A 22,663-nucleotide genomic window follows, 5' to 3' on the forward strand; every position below is an offset into this window, starting at 1 on the left:
AGTTGCTTCCCTGGATTTTAGCATAGTGTTTCATTATCTTTGAAAAGAGCTAGTGCCTCTAGGGATATGATTTTTCACCTATATATACTTATTTGGGGTTATCATGTTCAAAATTTTACTGTTTTGTCCTAGAAAACCATATAAACATACCTTCACACCACTAGCAAAGAGGCATGAGTTTGTTTAATCATTCCTTTCTATTAGAGCATTACTTAGATAAGGCAACAAGCTTCTGCCTTCTAGTAAAGCAAGATTTCCAAAATTGCTTCAGAAATCTCCCCTGAAAGGGTGCTGCTATTCCAGTCAACCCATCTAGCAGGTCTAATAACTTTTTTAACTAATTTTAAGCAGTGAGCCCATAAATATGGACCCATTTGGTTGAAATTTCACTAATTCACATTGTCTTTTTTAAAAAAAAGACATTCTTCTAGTTATGGACAGGGTATACACATTGAAAAAAATCATAACCTCCTAAAACACTGAACATTTATAACCCTCTGACACTACACAACTACAGGTGGTATGTAAGATATTACACTCATGCTTGGGACTGTTGTAGTAAAACATGTATTTTTCTTTGATGAAACCTGTATTCTCCATGTGCCTGTGGGTGCTTCATTGTAGGTGTGTCTGTAGGCTTCTGATTGGAGAATATTGGTAGCAGTGTCCATTCAGCCTGCCTGTGTTCTGCTCTCCCTTGTCTACCCTCCCAGCTCTCTCATGAAGCTAAATGGTTTTGTGTGGGCAAACCCTTCTCAATTCTTTCTCAATGACCATGGCTAGACACTGAGATTTAGCTGTCTATTAGCAGTTACTCTCTATGGAATTACTCATTTGTTTCTCAGTCTTTTAGAACTTCCTTTTCTTTTTCACTTCCTTATCTTATATTTTTGCCTTCTAAAAACCATAATACTTTAAACTTAATATCTCTTCAAACTCCTGTCACCTCTTCTCCTTCCCCCAACAGGGTATGCTGGGTTCACCAGGTTTCAAGAGGTCCCTCAGTTACAAAGTCTCTCTCACAGTGAGTGATGGGCACACTGATGATGCATTTGCTGCTGAGAGAACCATACCTGATACAAGTACGGTTTATGCCAGCAGTTGAAATCCGGATCCAGAAAGGAGGGAAAACTGAGACTCAAGCTTCTGCTAATGGAAATGGCCCCCAAACATCCTTGAAGTCACTCCAAAACTGTGAATGGTGGGAATCCTCACTACAAACCTCTACAGCAGTGGTCAAAAACCAGTTGATCACGGTGCCACTAGAAGTCGATCACCATGGCCCTGGCTGGGTGGTTGCTTCTCATTGATCCAGCCCAGCTGGAGCATGGTGCAATCTTGGCAAACACTGTGACCAGTTGCGCTGCATCAAAGAGGTACAGCCGCCTGGCCAGCTGGCTGGGGGTTCAACCTGCCGAGGCTATGCCGTGCTCCATTTGGGCTGGAGCAGAGAGGGGCAGACGGCTGCATCTCTTTGTTAACTCGCTACATTTCCAAGTATGTGAAAGGCCTTTGGTGCATCAGATTCACCTCTATTCGTTACTGAGTGCACTTAGAGATCTAGGCTGCTTGATGACATGCCATGCCACCCCCATTTTCTGACCTTGGGGGACACTGAGGATTGACTTGTTTGCTACTTGCCACAACAAGAACCTCCATGGTACTGTCCTCCCTGTCTGTTCCCCTGCCCTTGCAGCCCATATGAACCATGTGCTGGTTCCTGTCCCGTTTGCAGCCCAGCTGAGCTGTGTGTCAACTCTTGGTTCTCTCCCCAGCCTGGCTGAGCTGTGCACTGGCTCCTGGCCCCTCCCCAGCCTGGCTGAGCTGCGCATCGGCTCCTTGCATGCCCTCCCCCAGAGCCCAGCTGAGCTGCATGGCTCTTGTCCCCCTTGCAGCCCAACTGAGCTGTGTGTTGGCTTCTGGCTCCCTCCTTACAGCCCAAATGAGCCAACCACAGGCTCCCAGGTGTCCACTGCCCTGAAGCATGCTGGGATTCTGGAACATCCATTGTCATGCCAGACCATGGTTGTTGCCGGACCAGAGAATCCTGGATTTTAGAGGTGCAACCTGTATCATCGATCACTGGCTCTATTCCAAAATTTAGGAGTTACCTATGGTGGTGCACACATGGGGGCACTACTCAAAAGAAGCAGAGGAAGTTACTCACCTTATGAAGTCATGATGGTTCTTTGAGATGTGTGTCCCTATGGGTGCTCCATGACCCTCCCCCGAGTTTCAAAGTTCTCCTCATTCTCTGCAGTAGAGAAGGAACTAGGGGAGGAGGGCGGGGGGAGGGGGGGCTCACCCATACTGCTGGTTAGCCTCATGGCAGACCATGAAGGGGGACAGCACATGTTCAGGCCAAATGGACACTGTTACCAAAATTCTTCAATCAGCACCTCAGGGACACAAACACACCTACAGCTGGGCACCCATAGGGGGACAGATCTCAAAGTTCCCTTGTTATCGCACAAGGCAAGTCCCTATTTTATGCAGTGATAAATGTGACACACAATGTTTTGGTTTTCAAACTTGGGTAACCATCTTTAGGTATCATACATTTTGAATTTTTGGCTTAATTTTGGCTTTAGAATGTATGAACGTAATCATGTGACCTAAAGAATGTATGAAGGTAATCATATGACCTAACATCTGATTCCTGTGATGTCCTCTACGATAGTTAGACATAGGAAATCTAAGTAGTGAATGTATTTATTGTATAAGTAAGCCATATCTTATTCTAAGCATTTTCAGCAATTTAAGCCCATTCCTTCTTGTCCTATTCTCAGAGGCCAAGGGGAACAATTTTTCTCCCTCCTCCTTCTAACACCCCTTTAGATACTAGAAAAGTGCTATCATATCCCCTCTTAGTCTTCTCTTTTTCTAAATGAAATGGGCCAAATTTTCAGTTTTCTCTCATAGGCCACGTTTTCTAGATCTTTAATCATTTTTGTTGCTCTTCGGATCTTCTCCAATTTCTCTACATCTTTCTTGAAATGTGGTGCCCAGAACTGGACGCAATACTCCAATAAAGGCCTAATCAGCACAGAGTAGAGCAGAAGAATGACTACTTCTTCAAGGAGTGTTCCTGTAGGTGCTTCACCTTAGGTGCTTCCGTGCCACTGAGCCCACGAAGGGATATTTGTGACAGCAGTATCCCCTGTCTGGTTGCACGTGCGAGTGTGTGTTCTAAGGAGGCTATTGCACATGCGCAGCTGGCTGCCCCCCCTCAGTTCCTTCTCAACTGCTGCCAGCTGTGGTCTCCGATCAGCAGTCTCCCTTTACCTCATCTATTACTTACTTATCTATACTTTGCCCTCAGAAACCCTTCCTACTTTTCTTCTCCTAACTGCTGCCTCTCCTTAGTAGTCACAAAAAAAATCACTAGAAAAGTGCACGAAGGACATACTAAACCCACGCTTACTGCCCGCGCTCTAGGATATGCTGGGCTTGTCCTGATTTAAAAGTGTACGGGCTGCAGGCTATCCATTTCAATTTCTGACAGGCACGCAGAATGTGTTTGCTGTTTTGGTGAACAGCATGCCTCAGAACACTGTCCACATTGTCAGAAACTAACAACCCTATGATAGGGTTTGGAAGAGGCTGGATACAATGGGGCGGGGGGGGAAGGCATATTCATCAGCAAGCTTGCTCCATTACTTTCATGAGTCAAGTAAATCTTTCTTTTTTTCCCTTGCTCCTCAATTGGGGCCAAGTCAGTAAGATAATTTTTCTCCCCTCCTGCTTATTTGGGAGTCAGATCATTGAGGTTTTGAGTTTTCTTTCTCTTTTTTTCTCTCTTCCTTTGACTGATTTTTCTGTGGGTCAGTGGTCTCTCACCCCTGTCTTATTGCATGTCACTTTGGCTGTATTGGCTTTACTGGGGACTGTCATTGCATGTGCCCCAGAGAAGATCCCCTTTGATGCATCAAAGAAGTGGGAGAAATCCTAGTCTCTGGTGACATTTAAGTTTTCAATGAGTACACTGAAGGATATGGACTCTAAAAAAGTAGACATTTATGGGCAAAAAGCATACTCCTTTGCCTTACTGCAATCTCAGGTGGCAAACTACCAGGCTACGGTCACAAAACTAAGTTTCTTATGTACAGAAAGGATTACTGCTTGTGTTCCCTGTAAACTGTGCGCTTTTGGGCCACTCAGGAGAGAATCAGATACTGCCTGGCTGATTGGCAGAGTTCCCACAATTAGGTCTCTGTTTCTATTGGTGGTGGACATTCACACATGCTTCAGTTATGTAAAAAATATTCCGCATGTGGATGGAAAAGATTAGAGGGAACAATGGTCACTGCCTTCCTGTCACTAGGTAATTGTAGAGTAAGATCCCATAGGACAACAGGAAATATAATAGATTGGCACTTATTTCTCATGAGTATCCTCTTTCTCTGACTTTCAGTGCCTGCAATTTCTTAGCTCTTTTCGTTGTGGTGGCGCCCATCTCTCAAAGTGCCCTCCCCTGGCCAATGTATTTCTTCAATGACTCAGTTTTCTGGTCAAGATGCCACATTATCTGTAGCCCTCTTTAGACTCTGTTCCTCAGTCTGACCAACAGGGCCTGTCTCAGTACTTTAGTTGGCCATCTCACATATGGAGGTTCCTGCTCTTGGGTGGAGCAGCACCCCCAAGGCTTCCTCTTTGAAGGTTCTTCATTTTCCCTTTGTTTTCTTACTCTCAGCTCTCCAGCTGGGTCAGTCTAGATCAGCCCCCTTCTGCAGGGAGAGAGGGAAGAGGACAGTTTCACAGACAGTTCTTTTCTTGAGCCTGTCTTCAATGAGTACTGGTAGCCGTATACCTATGTCATCAGTGAGTCATAATATTTCCATATTTAGACAACTGCCTCATAAAGGCACGTCCTTCCAAGAGACAAAAATCATGTGAGACTACCACACGCCACCTGTTCCGCCTCACTTCGATATAAACTATGAGAAATACACACTCCATCCCATTCAGGTGTTGGAGTTTATAGGAGCACACATCATTACTGTCGCAGCCAAAGCAACTCTGCCCACACACAGTTTTGACACATTATACAATCTCATAGCAGTGGCTCGGGCAACCGCTAACATGGCAGTTCACGAATGCCTAGAAGTCTTAGGCCACATGGCTGCCACAACCTGTGTCATCAGGCTGGTGAGGCTCCACGTGAGATGCCTTCAGTCTTGGCTCGCCACACTTTATACCCCATCCAGAGACCTGCTCTCCAAGTCAGTTACCATTCCGCCACAAGTCCTCAACTCCTTGCACTGGTGGAAGAATCCACACAATGTTTTAAAAGGCATTTCATTCCATCAGCCATCCCCTACACTTACCATCATGACTGATGCATCACTCATCTAGGAGCCCTCATGTCCCAAGACAAATGATACTTTGCAGAGCAAATGCTCCATATCAGCCTTTTAGAACGGAGAGCAGTGTGGTATGCATGCCAGCATTTCCTACACTATATATCTCACAAGACTGTCAACATTGACAGACAACACCACTTGCATGTATTATATTAATCGGCTAGGCAGTGTGCGATCCCCATCCCTGTGCACGGAAGCTCTCAAACTATGGAATTGGTGCCTGGTGCACCAGATTACCTCCGTTGCCACTTACCTCCCAGGGGTGCTAAACGTTACAGCAGACGCCCTCATTCACAAGTTCTGCCACCGCCACGGATGGAAGAGAGACATGCACACCCTCAGTTATGTGTTATGCCAATGGGATCAGCCAGACGTAGACCTTTTCATGACCAGGGACAATCGCAAATGCCACCTTTACTGTTCCAGGGCAGCCTTAGGGAAGCACTCTCTCGGGAATGCTTTCTCCATCAAATGGGATGCACTGTTATTCTACACGTTCCTACACCTTCCCATGCTCCACAAGGACATCATCAAAAGCAGAACAGAGTGAGCACCCATGATTCTCATCGCACGAGCATGATTGAGTCAGACATGGTATCCTTACCTCCACAGAATAACAGTAACGGAGCCATACGCTTTACCACCTCAACAAAATCGTCTCTCCAAGAATCAATGTGATCGTGTCTCAAACAGTTCTCCACCCCAAACCGCACAAATCCCACCCTCTCCCCTCCATGCCTGGCTCCTTCTTGGTTCCAGGATGCTGAAAACACCCATTCAGAGTAAAACAAATACTAATCAACAGCAGAAGAGAATCCACCAGGAGAATGTACTTCTACAAATGGAACTGATTCTCCCAGTGGCTTAAATGTACTCACACTATACTCTCTGAAACCCTCCCCCTCCTATTGGACTATACCTTATACTTAGAGGGTCGGTCCTGGCTTTAAGTACTATCAAGGTTTATGCAGCTGCTATAGCAGCCTTTCTTTACACCACTGAGGATAATTATTTCCCCTCTAACCCAATCGCCAAAAGATTCCTCACTGGTCTACAAAATACCTTTTCATCCATTTACCCACCAGTTCCCATGTGGGACCTCAATCACGTACTTAAGAGCCTGATGAAGCCACCTTTTGAGCCATTGACAACCTGTCCTTAGTCATACCTATTTATGAAGGTCTCCTTTCTAGTCGCAATAATCTCCTTTTTAGTCACAAGTAGGGGAACTTGCAGCCCTAATGGCGAACCCCTCTTATACAATTTTCAGCAGCAACAACAGAGTGACGCTTTGACCCCATGCCAGATTTCTTCAGAAAGTTCTCTCTGCCTTCCACATGAATGAACAGATAGACTTTCCTGCGTTTTTCCCCAAGCTGAACACTGGGGCCACCCAGGAAAGGCTGGCAGATTCCTTCCCTCCCTGTGCACCTTAAAGAAGGGGGGGGGAGACAGTACTACCTTGTTTCTTTCTGTTTCTTTGTTGGCACCCTGCCTGGCTACATGGGTTGGTGCCTGTTATACTGCCAGCCACAAATAGGAGGCTGCTGCAGCTGCACTGACTGGGGAACTCAAGGACCAGCAGAGGGTATGCAAATATGGGACATTTTGTCCCCTTTTTAAAAAAAAGTTGGGATGCCTGGAAGACATGTTAAATATGGGGTAGTCCTGGTAAAATCGGGATGGATGGTCACCCTATTGAACCTACATAACCTCATTCATGTCCCGTATCTTCCCAACAGTTCGGCACATGGAGCAATGTGATAAGAATTCTGCAAAACTTGCATAATTATGTCTAACATAAAATTATGATTAATGTGCAATATTATTTTGGTCCCAGTTTAAGGTGGCAATTTTTTGGTGGCTTTCTGTGGATTTCTATGGTAGGGTGGGGGAGAAGAAAAAGTTGATACAATAAAGGTCAATTAATGTAGCAAGGTTATAGTACTGTAATACAACATTGAATCTTTTTTGATTTCATTGTTCCCTCTTCAGAGTATCATAGTACATTGCATTCAAGTAAAGGCATTCAGTGTTTCATAGGCATAATTTGTGCAAGCTTCAAAACCTCAGTTTATTAGTGCCATGTACTACAATTATAAAAACTAGATCATTTTAGGCCTGATATTTCTCATATCTCCTGACACTAACTGAAAACTTGTGAGATAAGGAGTGTTAGGCAACGTTTTCAAAAGCATCTAAGTTACTTGGGGGCCTGAATCCTATGCTCAAGGTGACTTAGATTCTTAAGTTTCTCAGTTTCTAAGATAACTTCTGAAATGGGAATTGTGCTTTTCAAAATTTTATCCATTAAGCAAGCGGGAATTCAACCTTGTTTTTGTGTAAAGAACATATGGTGTATCTTCCCAAAATTATAACATTTGCTCTCTGCACAGAATGAGTTTGGAACATTTACAAATAAATGAATTAATAAATTCAAATTAATTTTATTGTAGGTCCTTCAATAAATTAGCACTCAAGTGTGAGACCTTTCATATCCAAATTCTTACCTTATCTTAAATTACCAAGAGAAAAATGCAGATGCTTCAGACTTCACAAGTAATTTAAACTAATGTCTCAGCACTGACTCTACTTGAAGACTTTTAAAAATAGGATTATTGAACATTTTTTACCATTATACTTCATAACTAAAAGATTATTCTTCAACAAGGCTGTTCATTGACACTAAGGGGAAAAAGTCTAGGGTGTGTTGAAAAATTAGTTTAATCTTATTGTGGGCCACAAATCTAATATTATACACTAATTGTAACTTTATGCCAGATAGTTATGCAAACTTTGAAAAAGCTGGTACCGCACTGTTGCAGGTGACAAACTGTTGAAAAAATAGTACAAATGATTTTTGCGGGGGGGGGGGGGGGAAGAAACTGATCAAAGTAGTACTAATTGAAAATGAACGTTATTCTAACTGCCATAGTTCTCTGAACTCAGATTATACATTTAAAAATTATTTCCTATTCACTCCGAAGTGTAATGAGGTGTGTAATAGGGATGTTAAGGACTAGTTAACTAGTCGACTATCTGATAAGCATGTGCTTATCAGATAGTTGACTAGTCGCTCTCCCCCTTTGCTGCTTCTTAGCACCACACAACTGATCCTGGGCTCAGCACGGCGCTGCCCTTTTGAAATGCCACCACAGCATTTCAAAGTGGCAGCACCACGTGGAGCCCAGAGTCAACTGGGGACTCTAGCTGATTCCGGGCTCCATGTGCACTGCCCCTTTTAAACACTGTGGAAGTGTTTCAAAGGGGTAGCGCCATGTGGACCCCACAGTTAGCTGGGGAGCCCCCAGCTGACCGTGGCTCTGTGCGGTACTTCCCCTTTGAAATGCCGTGGCAGTGTTTCAAATGGGCAGTGCTGCCCTATCGACTAATTGAGTAGTCTATGCAAAAATGCTTAGTGAATTACATGGTACTTACCATCCTTAGTGTGAACCCCTGCTATTAGAAGTTAAAAATCACTAACTGTTGTGTCTTGAAACATCTTCACTTAGAAAACTAGATTGCTGAGCCTGAAACAGCTTGGCTTTTTTACTGACTAGAGACTTATTTTAGTTTGGTAATCTCTCTTTGCAACATTGAAAACTACCATACTGATTATAGACTATTACTATAACATACAGGATGAAAGTACAATAAATAATTTTGTTTCAACATTTTCAAAAATTATAACTCTAAGATGTAGAATAAGTTTCTATATTTTATATGAAAACTTTCATTTGTGCTCAGCAGGATTTACTTAAAATTTAAAATTTAAGTTAATAATATTTGCAAACATTTTTTTTTCCTGTCAAGTAACATGGTCTTTCTTTTACAGAAGGAAAAAGAGAAAAAAAAAGATGAGAAGAAGAGAGAGAGGGAATCAGAAAAGCCATTGAAACCCCTAACAACTGAAAAGGTAAAGCTATTTCATTTTATTTCTTTTAATTTACAAATAGATATGGCATTAAGCCATGTATTATGCCTGGAGTTAGAGATATTTGAAATGTAATTCATAATTATTTGAGTGATTGTCCTACCTGCAAGGACTGAGGATCGGAAGTAACTTTCCATTCGCATGAAGGGAACAGGGAAAAAGGGCTGTTATTAAACTGTTTGACTGAGATCCTACCGAGGAACCACTCTGCCCTCTTCCGAGCCGAAGCTGTCTTTCACCATGCCTTACTAATGATCAGCAGTCAACCCTCCAGTTGCTGTATGTGGAGCCCAGCACCCAGCCAGATCTCATGAATTCTCCCAGAGTCACTTATGAATCTGAGTAATGCACCAGATCAAATCTCCCTCAGCTCCCAGCTCTGTACCCCAAAAATATATTATCTAATTTATTAATTAATTCACTATTGATCAATAGAAAGTGGATATACACTAGTCTTTGTAAAACTGGTGAACAAATTTACCATACACTTCATACAACTAATTGGTAAAAATAAATAGTAAAAGAAGTTTATCGACTACAAAGAATTTAAGTGACTATTAAGTTTTAGGCAAAAATTCAGAGTAGTTACCAAAAGAAAATATTAAACAGTCTAAACTCTCAACCATATTAGACGGGGCAACAAACTAGATCGTGCAGTTTTTTTCTCACCTCATTGGACACTGCAGTTCATAAAACAGAGATTTCACCTTTGAAATCTGGACCCATGCATCTGTTGGATTCTTCAGAGTATCCTTGCACATAGGGCAGGAGAGACAAAAGCATGGGTCCCTGTGATAAGTTTTTATTAAGTTGGAAAGCACAAGCCCAGGCATGTCTGGAGGCATTGCTGAGGCTAAGTTTACATTTAAAATGTAAAAATATGGCCATGGCACCAGTGCTGGGAGACAGATATCCAGTGCTCTATGTAAACCAAATAAATGAGAGGCATAGTTCCCAGCTCTGGAGCCTGTTTACATTGGCGCTTCACAATGCTGTAAATTGGTGCGCTCGGAGGTGTATGTTTTTTCACACCCCTGAGTAAGAATATTACAGCACAGTAAGTTGCCAGAGTAAACAAGCCCTGAGTTTCCAGGCAAAGATGAGTAGTTTCCTTAGGGTGGCTTCATGCAGGTAAGTCATTACATTGTAGCTGTCTTGCTGGAAAATGGCCATTGACACTCTGCCTGGGCATTGGTTACTCTCGTTGTTGTTGTTGTTGTTTCTGGGAAACTAGTATCTGTCTGATTCTCCAACTTACAATCTGTTTTAGTGATAACATGCACGTACAAAAAATGTGAAATGACTACCTAGGAATGAGTACTATGGAAAGGGAACACAGTGGACCACAAGCTAAGTGAGTCAACAATGTGACACTGTTGCAAAAAAAGCAAACATTGTGGGATGTACTAATAGGAGTGTTGTAAGCAAGACACAAAGTAATTCTTCTGTGCTGATTTGGCCTCAGCTGGAGTTTTATATCCAGTTCTGGGTGCCACGTAAATAGCTTTGCATCACCCTGTATGTGCAGCTCTCTACACTAAATTTTTTCTCACTGATTGGAGTTCTCCATAGTAAAACTCCTCATTGAGCCATGGTCGATGTACTGAAGTTGAGGTGTGAGTGCAGATGTTGCATTATTAGGGTGAACTCTTTCAGTCTTCCAGAAGCTGTCTAACATTGACTGCTGTTTTGCCACTGTGAGCTGTACTGCCAACGGGTCATGTTGACTGGAAGCCCACTCTCCTAGCCTGCTCCTTTAATGCCAGCAACAACCTTGAATTGGTTCTTGCTACGTCCCAGAGCCATTTAACCTGCAGAAAATCATCTCTTCTTGTGACTCTGCAAATGCTGGCAAGTAGTACACCCTGTGCTTGTAATGCCAGTGACAGTAATGTAGATTTGTGTGGGCTCTGTGCCCCTGTTAGATGGCAAAGAGCAAGATCTGTGCAGGTTCATGAGATTTTCAAAATAGGTGTGAAAGTTATGAAATGGAGATGTCATTATGGAGTGGAGAATATTGCATGATGGGAACTCGACTACTCTACATTTGCAAAACTTTCCAAAAGACAGCATTTTGGGTGTTGACAAGCTGCACACCAGGATGCTGTCCATTTTGCACTGCATGTTGAAACACGAACTCATGATCGGTACGACAAAGCTAACTGTGCAAGAGCTTTAGCTATATATTAACTATGGTGGTTTTATGCCAATGCAATTTGCAGTGGCAAAAATTTGTAATGTAGAAATAAGCTTTTAGTACATGTGAAACTAGCTCAAAAGTGTGAACATCACAGTTCATTCTAGTGTATGCTAAATCAAATGCCAAAAATGATACTTTAAATGCCAGCATAGTTAATTATTTCACTGTTCATCCAGGCAGGTGATAAAGGTGAGAAAGTATTGTATCAAAAGTAGGCCTACACAGTTTATTCTGAGGCCTCACTTTCACTATGAAAAAGGCCTTCTATTCACTATCTTTCATGTTAGCTGATCAAGCAAAATCTCCCCAGAGTTCACCTCAGTTGTATTAAAACTCCAACTGCTCTATAGCTGTACACTTTACGCTAGGATTCACACTTTTTAACTTGTTGGCTTTTTCCCCCTAATGTGAACGTGATCTTACTGATTGCTAGTTTGGGTAGTTCTTTAATAACTCAAGAGAAACAATGTAGGTCAGATAATCTTTTGGATAGGATCAGCTTCTGGTTGTGAAAGACACACACTTTTGACCTTATACACAGCTCTTCAAGTTCATAAGATGAGGGCCCAGCCTAATTACAACAACACTGTGTACATTTAATAATTCATGTTAGTGTGTGAGGGTGGAGAAAGGCATCGTTTTATGTATTTCAAAAGCAGCACTCATCCAGAAGTTTGACAAGATTTTTTTTTATTCATCTTGTGGGCTTACCCCATATTTTAGTTTGAGAGAACAAAGCAGACAGTCAAGTACTGAAGCTAATGCTATTGTTCCAAAATATGGTGGTAATAATGCTGATTGGTTTGTGTATGAGGCCATGTAGTGCCTTCGAGTTTTTGGCTAGATTAAGGGAGCTGTCCATTAAAGAACTTTATCTTCCAACCAAGTTTTAAAATCTGTTACATTATTTTGAAGAAATAGCTGAATATAAATAAGCAGTGTGGCGCAACTTACCTTTTACACTTTGATTTCCTGATTGGCTTTGTGATTGCTGTAGTAACTGTATGCTTTTATTCTTGATCCTCAAAGGCTTATTGCTCCAAAATGTCTCCTCTTCTCTAAAAAATATGTATGTTAAGATACTCCTGTGTCTCAGGTCTTTAGCATAAGACCAGTGAAACATTCTCTGCTTTTAAAGTGCTTGTGGTTCCCTAAGGGTGCCAGATTCAATTGAATTGTGAAAATTAAATTGTTAATGATTACAAATTGCTACTTAGGAATATGGAGGTTTTTTACAATTTTTTTATTCAGAATATTCCATCAGTTTGACTGACCTTAGCTTAAACAGCATGGAGACTAGGCTGGTTTATTAACATTTTTTACTTAGTGATTATGGTTAGAAAGCAGACTGTTGAAGTTGTATCACTTAATCAACAGCTTTGCTCCTGTCTGTTTCTGGTGTACCTGTTTCAGTAACAAAATATTTTTTCTGCTTCCATTAGTCCTGCAGAATTTACAAAATACAGGCAAGTAGTGAGGAGACTATTCTAGTTCATTCAATATCAGCATATTTGTTATTGAAATTTAATTGCATGACAGATTTATCCCTGTGGAAACATTGTAAATCTTGCCGAGGACAGAAATTGGGGTTACAACCCCTAGCAGACTAACACAGACACTGAGAACAGCTCAGCTATGGGAGGGCTCAGCTACAAGGATTTGACAGCAACCAAGAGTGCAGCCTTAAAAAGCACCAAAACCCCAAATAAATCCATTTTACTTCGTATAAAAGTTATACACAGAGAAAGCTCATATGGTTCACTCTCTTTATTAATGAAAGTGAGAGATGCACAGCTGTTGAATGTCCTATCTCTTCTCCCCCCTTCCCCCCGATAACCATTAAGTATAAAAAGTAGGATTTAAGTGATTGCAAGTGAAAACACACAGATGATCAAAGCAAGTGAGTAATCTAAAATAGATAAAACATGCCAGCTAAGCCTAATACACTCAGAGAAATTACCAATCACATTGCTCACCCTAGTCCTTATTTCATGTAAAATTCTTCTTGTCAGAGTTGATCTTTTCTCTGGCCTGGGTCGTCTCTCCTTAATCTTTACTTTCATGTTTCTTCATGTGTGTCCCCTTAAGGTGGGGAAGCAGTTTCAAAGGCCAACTGAAGACAATTCTTTTTTGCTGTTGTTTCCTAGGGCAGGAATCCTTTATTCAGTTGTACCCATAGTCATGGAAGAGTATCAAATTCCAGATGAGTTGCAGCCCTGGATGGCATGCTCACATGTCTTTTGTAGGACCAACCACATTTTAGGCTTACATGACAAATACAGCCATTTACAGATCATTGACTTTGTCACCGGGTCATTAAGTACCTTAAGTATCACTAATGGCTTTCACTAGAAATTAAATGGAGTAGCTTTACCTTTCTTTATGAATAAAGAAATCAAATTATATACATCAACCGTAAAGTTCTTGGTGCAGTCTTGTAGCAGTGATGGAATAATTTGCCATCTTAAATGAAGTCTTTTGAATACATCTGCTCTTAGGATGGGTCCTCAGTTATTTGTTTCAGGCTTCAATTCATAGCAAATATCCTCCGGGGGGGAGGCGCAGTATTGAAGACAAAATGAAAGAATCTCCAGGGCCCTTTTTTATATCGCGGGCCATGTGAACAGACTCCCATTGTTCTCCTGTATAAAAGGATAACCCAAGATGGAGTTTGTCACATGAGCAAGTTACCTGGCCATGCATAACTCAGTTGTTGACAGGTGAACACCATTGCTTCCATGCTCGTCTGAAGGTTCACAGAAAAGCTCATCAGATGTGGATTGGCACAATCCACTGTCCATTGGATTAAGGTTCATTGTCTGTCTGTCTCTACTTCTATTTAGTTTACTATTATGAAAGGACAATTAGTTTAGCCAAGCTTATTTTGGTGTGTCCCAGAAGCAAACATTTGAAATACAAGTACATAACCCATACTGGTGCTCACCAACCCATTAATTGTGATTGACTAGTCGATCACCATGGCCAGTTGGCAGAGTGGCTGCCCCTTTTTTTCCAGCCCAGCTGAAGTGCAGTGCAGCCTCAGCAGGTTGAATGCCACAACTAGCTGGCTGGGTGGCTGCCCCTCGTTAACTTGCCAGATGGGGAGAAGGGTGCACATGTCCCTGGCTCTTGCCTCCTGCTCCATAACGGGGTGGGGCTGGGCCTGCTCCGCAGAGCCAGGGCTGGGTAGCTGACAGATGGCACACTGTGCTGTATGCGGGGGCAGGGAGTCCCTTCCCCAGTGCCCCACTGCACCCCCAAGTTCTGCCTGCCCCTGCCCTGGCCCTAGGCTCTCTTTGCCCCAGCTCCTACTCATATTTAGCTTGTGATCCACAAGGTGAACCAAACCCCCCAAGATCAGTTTCTGCGGTTCTCCTTCCTAGACAATCCCATTCTGTATGTGTAAAATAGATTGTTCCTTCCTAATTGGGGTACTTTGCATTTGTCCTTATTAAACTTCATCCTATTTACCTCAGACTGTTTCTCTAGTTTGTCCAGATCATTTTGCATTATGATCCTATCCTCCAAAGCAGTTGCAACTCCTCCCAGCTTGGTATCATCTGCAAACTTAATCATACTCTCTATGCCAATATCTAAATCGTTGATGAAGATATTGAACAGAACCAGTCCCAAAACAGACCCCTGCAGAGCCCTACTTGTTATGCCTTTCCAGCATGACTGTGAACTATTAATAACTACTCTCTGAGGATGGCTATGCACCTACCTTGTAGTAGCTCCATCTAGGTTGTATTTCCCTAGTTTAAGAAGGTCATGCAAGAGTGTATCAAATGCTTTTCTTAAGTCTGTGTATCCCACGTCCACCGCTTCTCCCTTATCCACAAGACTTGTTATCCTATCAAAAAAAGCTATTATATTGGTTTGACGTGATTTGTTCTTAATAAATCCATGCTGGCTGTTACCCATCACCTTCTTATCTTTCAGTTGTTTGCAGATGAAATCCTTAATTGCTTTCTCCGTTATCTTTGCTGGCTTAGAAGTTAAACTGACTGGTCTGTGGTTTCCTGGGTTGTTCTTATTTCCCTTTTTATAGATGGGCAATATAATTGCCCCTTTCCAGTCTTCTGGACGGTCTTCCGAGTTGCGTGACCTTTCAGAAACGATAGCTAAAGGCTCAGATATCTCCTCTATCAGCTCTTTGAGTATTCTAGGATGCATTTCATTAGGCCTTGGTGATTTCAAGATCTCTAACTTTTCTAAATAATTTTTAACTTTTTTTTTAATTTAAATTCTAAACCTATCCCATTTCCACTAGAATTCACTATGTTAGGCATTTCATCACCATCAATCTTCTTGACAAAAACTAAAACTAAAAAGTTGTTTGCCAAGATGGGATGGCTTGCAAGCACATTGAAGGACTAGATTAGAATTCAAAAGAATCTTGACATATTGGAGAATTATTTGAATTGGACAAGATGAAATTTAATAAAAAGACATGTGCAAAGTACTTCAGTTAGGAAGGAAAAATCAAATGCATAACTACAAAAGGGGAATAAATGACTAGTTGGTAGTACTGATTAAAAGGATCCTGGGGGCTATAGTGAATTACATAATGAATATGAATCAGTAGTGTAATGCAGCTTAAAAAAAACTTCTCACCATAATATCCTGGGATATGTTAAGAGAAATGAGTTTAACATTTCAACTGACTTGATGAACCTATAGGGATCTGTCTCAGAACCGCTTCTACCACTCAGCTGGTAGAATTTTATTCCGGATGTTACAAGCCATGCAGAGAACGGTGTTCACTAGACAACTTTGTGGCATTATTTGTAACATGTCTAAAACGCATATGGTACCATCTGTGGACAGTGACATTGGTAGTCTGTAGACCAGAGTGAACATAAACATACATATTACAGATTTTGTCATTCCACTTTATGCCCAATATGCAGTGTCAGCATTTTGCATGGAAAGTCTCCAGCATTTCCCAGTCCGAGCGGTGTTGTGTCTGTTTCACAGCTGAACAATAGCATGGGGAGGATACAGCTTGAATAGATCCTGAACTTGGTGGTTGTGCTGAGTCAGGGATGTAAAATCCCATGTAAAATCGTTAACCAGTTTAACTATAGGACTAACTGCCTGTTGTGGGTGCAGGGGTGGGGAGCACTGCCACAGACTCCTCACCCACAATGTGGTGGGCCCAACTGGACTGATGCAGTATCCCACCCATAGTGGGTGAGGAATTGCTCCGGTAGACCAAACAGCAGTTAGCCAGTTATCCTGGTAAACATGTTAAACTTTTGCATCTGATTGATGTTTATTCCTTATTCATTGTAAATGACCTATGGCAACTGCTCTGTTGCCAATTTGATGTAGAATCTCCATTAGACGGTTGGATGAACTAATGAGTATAATATCCACAGGGCAAAAAATGGACACTGATTGAACAAAACTGTTTAAAGAGATGAGAATCATGAGTGAGACCTAATGCTACATTTTGCAGTTTTGTCTTTCACCACAAAACCTGGAAGCCCATTCCTCTATTTTCTAGAGTGTCTTGTGAAACCTGTTGCGACTCTGTACTAGAAGAACAACATCAGCAGCATACTTAGGGTCTGAGAGTGAGCAATTATGATATTTATGTAACTGACAGATTTCTGCATTATGAAATCCAGTGCCTGATGATGAGGTAACGTCTTCTGATGTCAGATATTGATTTAATTGGTGTTGACATCCAGTTCTCAAGACTTACGCGGACAGTGGTTCCATTATGCATCTCTCTAATCAAAACCAGAATTATAGGGACACTTATGCCCTTTAAGGCCTTTCATAGCATGGCACAAGTCAACTGAATCAAATGCACCCTTAAGATCAATTTACGCTATGTGCAGAGGCTTCCTGAACTTGTGGTGTATGTCCAACAAAAAGTAGAGAGCCAAAATGGCATCTAATATGGACTTTTCCCTCATAAAGCCTGACTGTTGTAGATTAAATTTCTGATGTAACAGAGGCTCCAAGTGTGCCAGCAAAACATGCACAAACACCTTCCCTGGAACAGACATCAAGGTGATCACCTGTAGCTCTTACAAATCAGTACAGTGGTCCCTTGTTCTTATAAAGCAGGCCTTGGAAAAATACAGCGTGCAGGCTGGATCTGGTCTGTGAAGCCACTAGATCCATCTTGCAGAGGCAGTGGGGAGCCTCCCCTGCTTTGCCCTTCATCCTGCTCAGAAATGCAGCTGTGGGGCATTTTCTCTTTTTAAACTGTAGAGGAGGGGGGAGGATTCTAGATGCTGCTCCTACCCCCAGCAGAATCCCATTGGCCAGTTTCTGGCCAGAAACTGGCCAATGGAGCTGTTTGAACAACAGGCAGCCACAAAGCACAATCCACCTCTTTTCCTGCTTAGTCAGTCACTCTCACACATGGTGGGGCACATAGAACCATTTTAAGTTCTGCAAGCCTTTAGCTCTGTAGGCAGGTTTGGTTTGCAGCTGGCTGGTAAGTCTTCTGGGCAGAGTCTGTCACTAGCACCCAGCCCTTCCCTTTCCCAACCCTCTGCCCGCCACTCCTGCCCCTCTACTCCATGTATCCAATCCTTCCCCCCCCCCCACCCCTTTGCGCACACATACTCTCCCAGATCTGGCACTGCAATCTCCTGCCTGAGATCATAGTGTCCTCATACTCTAGGTCACATCCCAAAACCCTGCACCCCAGTGCCCTGCCCTAGGTCACAACTGCCTCATTCACTCAAATTCCCTCCCAGACTCCATTCTCCCTCCTTCACCTCAATCCCTTACCCCAAGCTCCCTTCTGCACCCACCCTCCCTCCCATTGATACCAAGGAAGAGTGTGGCCCTCAACCACTTTCCAAATTCTTGGAGTGCTCTTTTCCCACATCAAAAATTATTGCTCGCACTTGTTATAAAGTGAGATCACAATACTATCCTTCCTGATGGTAGGTAAGATTCCAGTTCTCCAACAAATAAAAGATGGCCAGAAATGTTTCCTTTTTAAGAGTCAATAGCATGTACTGTACCTCCAACCTGTGAAAAGGCTGGCCAGAGGTATTATATATCAGCTAATGGCTCAATTTTTATTTTCGCATTGACTTCCAAATTCTCTAGTAGATACTACGAATAAAATAATGAAATGACATTGTTCCACACCAGCCCCCCCAGAATAAGGACCTTAATATGCATGATCTGTTTGGGATAAAAATTAGTTAACTCATCAGGTTAGAACAGTTAATTATTAGGCTTTGTTGGTGAGGTATGGCTATATAAAGTATAATGAATGTTTAGAGTTCATTGAATTGTTTTACTACAAGATTTAAAAGGGTCATTTTCAGTTCATTGTTTGAGGGACAGTCCATAGCCAGAGCATCTTTACAGACTGGTCTAGATGGGACTAACAGCATTGTGATTTGTTGCTGTGGTGGAGGTGATGCCTATAGCATCCTGACTTGAGTTGTAAAACATTCCAATTGAGGGAGGCGCAAAATACAATAGAAGGTCTACCCTTTGATGGGTTGACATTTTGTGTGTGTGTGTGTGTGTGTGTGTGTGTGTGTGTGTGTGTGTGTGAGAGAATATGAATCCCACTGCTTTTTTTTAAAAGACTCTTGAGTGACATGATGGTCCCTTAGAGTATACACACATGCAACTCAAAGAAAATACACATCAGTTCTTTCAAAGACTGTTTCAACCATCTTACTATAGATCACGGAACCTCCAGGGAGACAGCAATATTTTCAGAAGAAATAGTCTGCTGCTTCATGTCCTGGCAATGTGCAATCCTCTTCAGCTGAACAATGTTGATAGGCAGCTTGAGAGCTGCATTCTGCTCAGTCTGTTAGATCTAACAAATTCCTACCCTTCTCCTGTTCATCCCAATGGAAACTGTTTTGCACACTTCTGTAGTGTGTGGGAAGTTACAACATCAGAAAGCTGGGTCTTGGAAGTGATTACTTCTGGTTATACAGTCCACTATATGGTTATCTCGTTCTCTCTGACTGTGCCCCCCCCCCCAACCCCATCTCCCTTCAACAGTTACTTTCTTGTAAAATAAACCAGAGCTTTGAAGGACAATTGAAATGCCTATCTGCATCTGTCCTCCCTTATCTAGTCCTTGGAACCTCCAAATTGGATGTCATGAATATTGCTTTAATGTTTGTGGAGTACTAAATCAGACAGATTTTACTAAATTTATTGGAATGACAAACTGGCCTATAAACAGGGATTGCTGATCGTTGTGCTAGGTGTTCTCAATACCCTATTTTGAAATCCTTGATTAATTCAGTACACACCTTTGGCAGAATTGATCTGTAAGGTCAAGCTGATATTTTCCTTGCCTGAACCAAGAATAAAAAGATACAATTTCTTAAGTGCTATTTACATTAAAATACAGGTTAGATAGTTTTACATACACTTTTGATGAAGGAAAGATATATATCTGCTCTGCTACTTGGGTGGAAGAATTGATGAGCAAGAGAATAATTGACCAATTTAAACTTATATAGAATGGTGGATTGATAGACCACAAGAGTGGTAGGCTGTTGATGTCAATAAAGAAACTGATAGACACCTACTGAATAATGCGCAAGTATCCATGAGTTTGTAAGATGCCTGGAGAAACATAAATCTGACCCTAAATAAAAGGCAAGACTAAAATTCCTCCTCTTCTTTGAAAGACAATGCAAAGGATTAGTGGCTTCATGAATAACCGTTCAAGAAAATACGAGGGGAAAATAACATTTTCTATTGTAATTGAACAAAGAATAGGAACCAAACAGGTTTATAGTGTTAGCTTTGCTGGGAAATGATAAACCATCTTTTAAAAAATTAAAGGGGGTGTGTGTGGGCGGGGAGGGGGGGAGGAAGGGAGGCAGAATAATGACTTGCATGTAGTCAAAAGAGTAAAAAGAAATAAGGGCCAAGATTTTTTTAATGACTAATGATTTTGGCTGCATAATTTTCAGAGGGCGAGTGTGCAGCTAGTTCCTTTAAAAAATGTTGGATGTGGGATTTGTGAATAATTGGAGTAAAAGTAGTACTAAAAATTAGGCATAATCCTAAGGAGGAAGAAGATGAAATCTATCATTCTGAACTGGCTGAGAGAGTGAACTAATTAGTTTTGTACAGTTACATTTGTGGAGATCTTGTTAAACAAGATTTGATAAAAAGCAAGTATGTGACCAACTGGAAAAATCTGAATATATGCACATCAATGGTTTGAATAATTCGCAACTGACTATGTTAATAGGCTTTCGTGGGCACAGCCCACTTCTTCTCTGTGCCCATGAAAGCTTATGATACCATCTACATGTTTTGTTAGTCTTTAAAGTGATACCATACTATTTGTTGTTTTTTAAGTTTATCCTGTTAGACTAACTTGGCTACCCTCTGATGCTTATGTTAATTGAGTAACATGATAGAAATTTCTGAACCAGTGAAAGTTGCTTCTGAAAACTCATGGATAAGTGGTGTGAAGTACCAGAGGTTTGCAGAGAAAAGTAAAATGTTTTGAAACTGTTAAGTGATACTGGCAAAGTCCAGGTAATCTAGCTTCACTTTCTGGTATTTGCCTGCATGTTCAACAAAAACTGTGTACGTTTTTTTGTTTATAGAATCAAAAATTGACTTGCATGTCAATATCAGGAAAAATGTCTCCGCTATGCTGTCTCAATTCTCATTGATACAATATTAATTGAATCCTCCTCTTTTAATTACTAATATCTCTGAGCTCTAAATTCTGTCATCAAAAAAACTCTGGGTTGGTGTGTGGGGGCAGGAGGTTGTTTGTTTTTTAAAGAAAGCTTATAAAGCATAACAAGTGAACATTCTTTGCATAAACATTTAAATATATCGGGCCTGATTTTCAAAAGTACTGAACAGTTTCAGCTCCAGTGAAGTGAGCTTGTGGTTCACATCTCTGAAAACTGAAGGTCACAATATGAATTTCGATATTGGCATTTAGTGTATAGAAAAAGATTATGGGAAAAGATGGCACTTAAAATATTAAATTACTGTTAAGATCCAGTGTTTTAATTACTCTTCCAAATCATGAGTGTAATGAGTATACACCTAACTGTTCCCCCTCTACTGTAAAATACCCTGAGTATTTTCTTATGCTGATTGTGAAATGTTAGGCAGATTGGCATTTATGTGGATGGTAACAGTTAGTAAAATGTTCCAGGTCTGTTTGAGTGGCAGTTCCTGTTCATGTAGCAGCCCTGAATTATAACATTAAGAGACATTTAGTTTAAAAAAAATACTTGACCAGTAATAACATTGTGTGTTGGCCTCTGGTAATAAAGGTCAAAACAAGTCAGACTTCTAAATAATCAGTCACAAAAGGTCTGTATTCACCAACGAGAATTATCACAATTAGCATAACTATTTATCTATATTATCAGGCTATTCTAGCTGCAGTTCAAGGACAAAGGAAATTGAAATAGTGAATTGTATAATCTGAAATTGGTTTGTTCACCCAATCTTCTTTATAGTAGCATTTTATGCTCATTGTGCTTTTTCAGAATCATGGATCCGGTCTTGATGATAATGTTATTTTAGGAATATACAGTAAGTGTAGCAGCACAGACTTCTACCCAGCACAGTTGAGGTGAGTTAATAACTCAGAAAGGGTTGTAAAATTACTTTTGTGGATATAGAAGAAAGAGACCATCTGGGAGGAAGCTGTGCTTTTAACCCAGGCTGAGTAAAACTCCAAGTTGGGAATGCTTGTTACAGTTCTTAGGGCTTGACCTGCTAGTCCCCCAATACAAAAGCGTAGATTCTCCTTTCCAAATATGTCCAATTTAGCCGTCACTTGCAAAATCCAGAGGGTGTCTGATTTTATTGGGAACGTCTTATAGAAATGTATAATTCTGAAAATAGAAGTAATTCTCCATTGTTCACATATGACGACAGCTATAAATTCAAAATGTACCGAATAAAGTAAACAGACACTATGATTGCAGGTAGTTGAACAAGGCAGTTGTCTTGTTTCTATTCTGAAAAGACGTGCCCATGACATGAGTGAGACTCATGGCAAGAGTGAGGGCTCGTCTAGACTACATTCCCCTTTTGAAAGAGGAATGTAAATGAGCCAGATTGAAAGCACAAATGAAGCATGGATTTAAATATCCCTTGCTTCATTTGCATATTTGCGGCTGATTGTTGTTTCGAAAAAGGGGTTTTCGAAAG

The 22,663-nt window shown here is 41.3% G+C and overlaps 1 protein-coding gene and 1 long non-coding RNA gene across 5 annotated transcripts in view; one reads left to right on the forward strand and one right to left on the reverse strand.

Annotated features, from left to right (window-relative positions):
• LOC142827806 (uncharacterized) overlaps positions 1–10,063 on the reverse strand; it is a 57,373-nt gene extending 47,310 nt beyond the window's left edge. The window contains exon 1 of one of the 2 annotated variants that reach the window (XR_012902560.1): positions 9,967–10,063. This is a non-coding gene — a long non-coding RNA (uncharacterized LOC142827806). The remainder of the gene's footprint in view (positions 1–9,966) is intronic. The other variant, XR_012902561.1, reaches the window with a different exon arrangement.
• SMAP1 (small ArfGAP 1) overlaps positions 1–22,663 on the forward strand; it is a 198,732-nt gene that overhangs the window by 76,493 nt on the left and 99,576 nt on the right. For 2 of the 3 annotated variants that reach the window (XM_075923715.1, XM_075923714.1), the window contains one exon: positions 9,199–9,279. In XM_075923715.1, coding sequence (XP_075779830.1) covers positions 9,199–9,279 — 81 coding nt within the window. Of the gene's footprint in view, positions 1–967; positions 1,025–9,198; positions 9,280–22,663 lie in introns of all 3 variants that reach the window. The other variant, XM_075923713.1, reaches the window with a different exon arrangement.

Source organism: Pelodiscus sinensis, chromosome 3, assembly GCF_049634645.1.
Source record: "Pelodiscus sinensis isolate JC-2024 chromosome 3, ASM4963464v1, whole genome shotgun sequence".
In the NCBI taxonomy this organism is placed as follows: Eukaryota; Metazoa; Chordata; order Testudines; family Trionychidae; genus Pelodiscus; species Pelodiscus sinensis.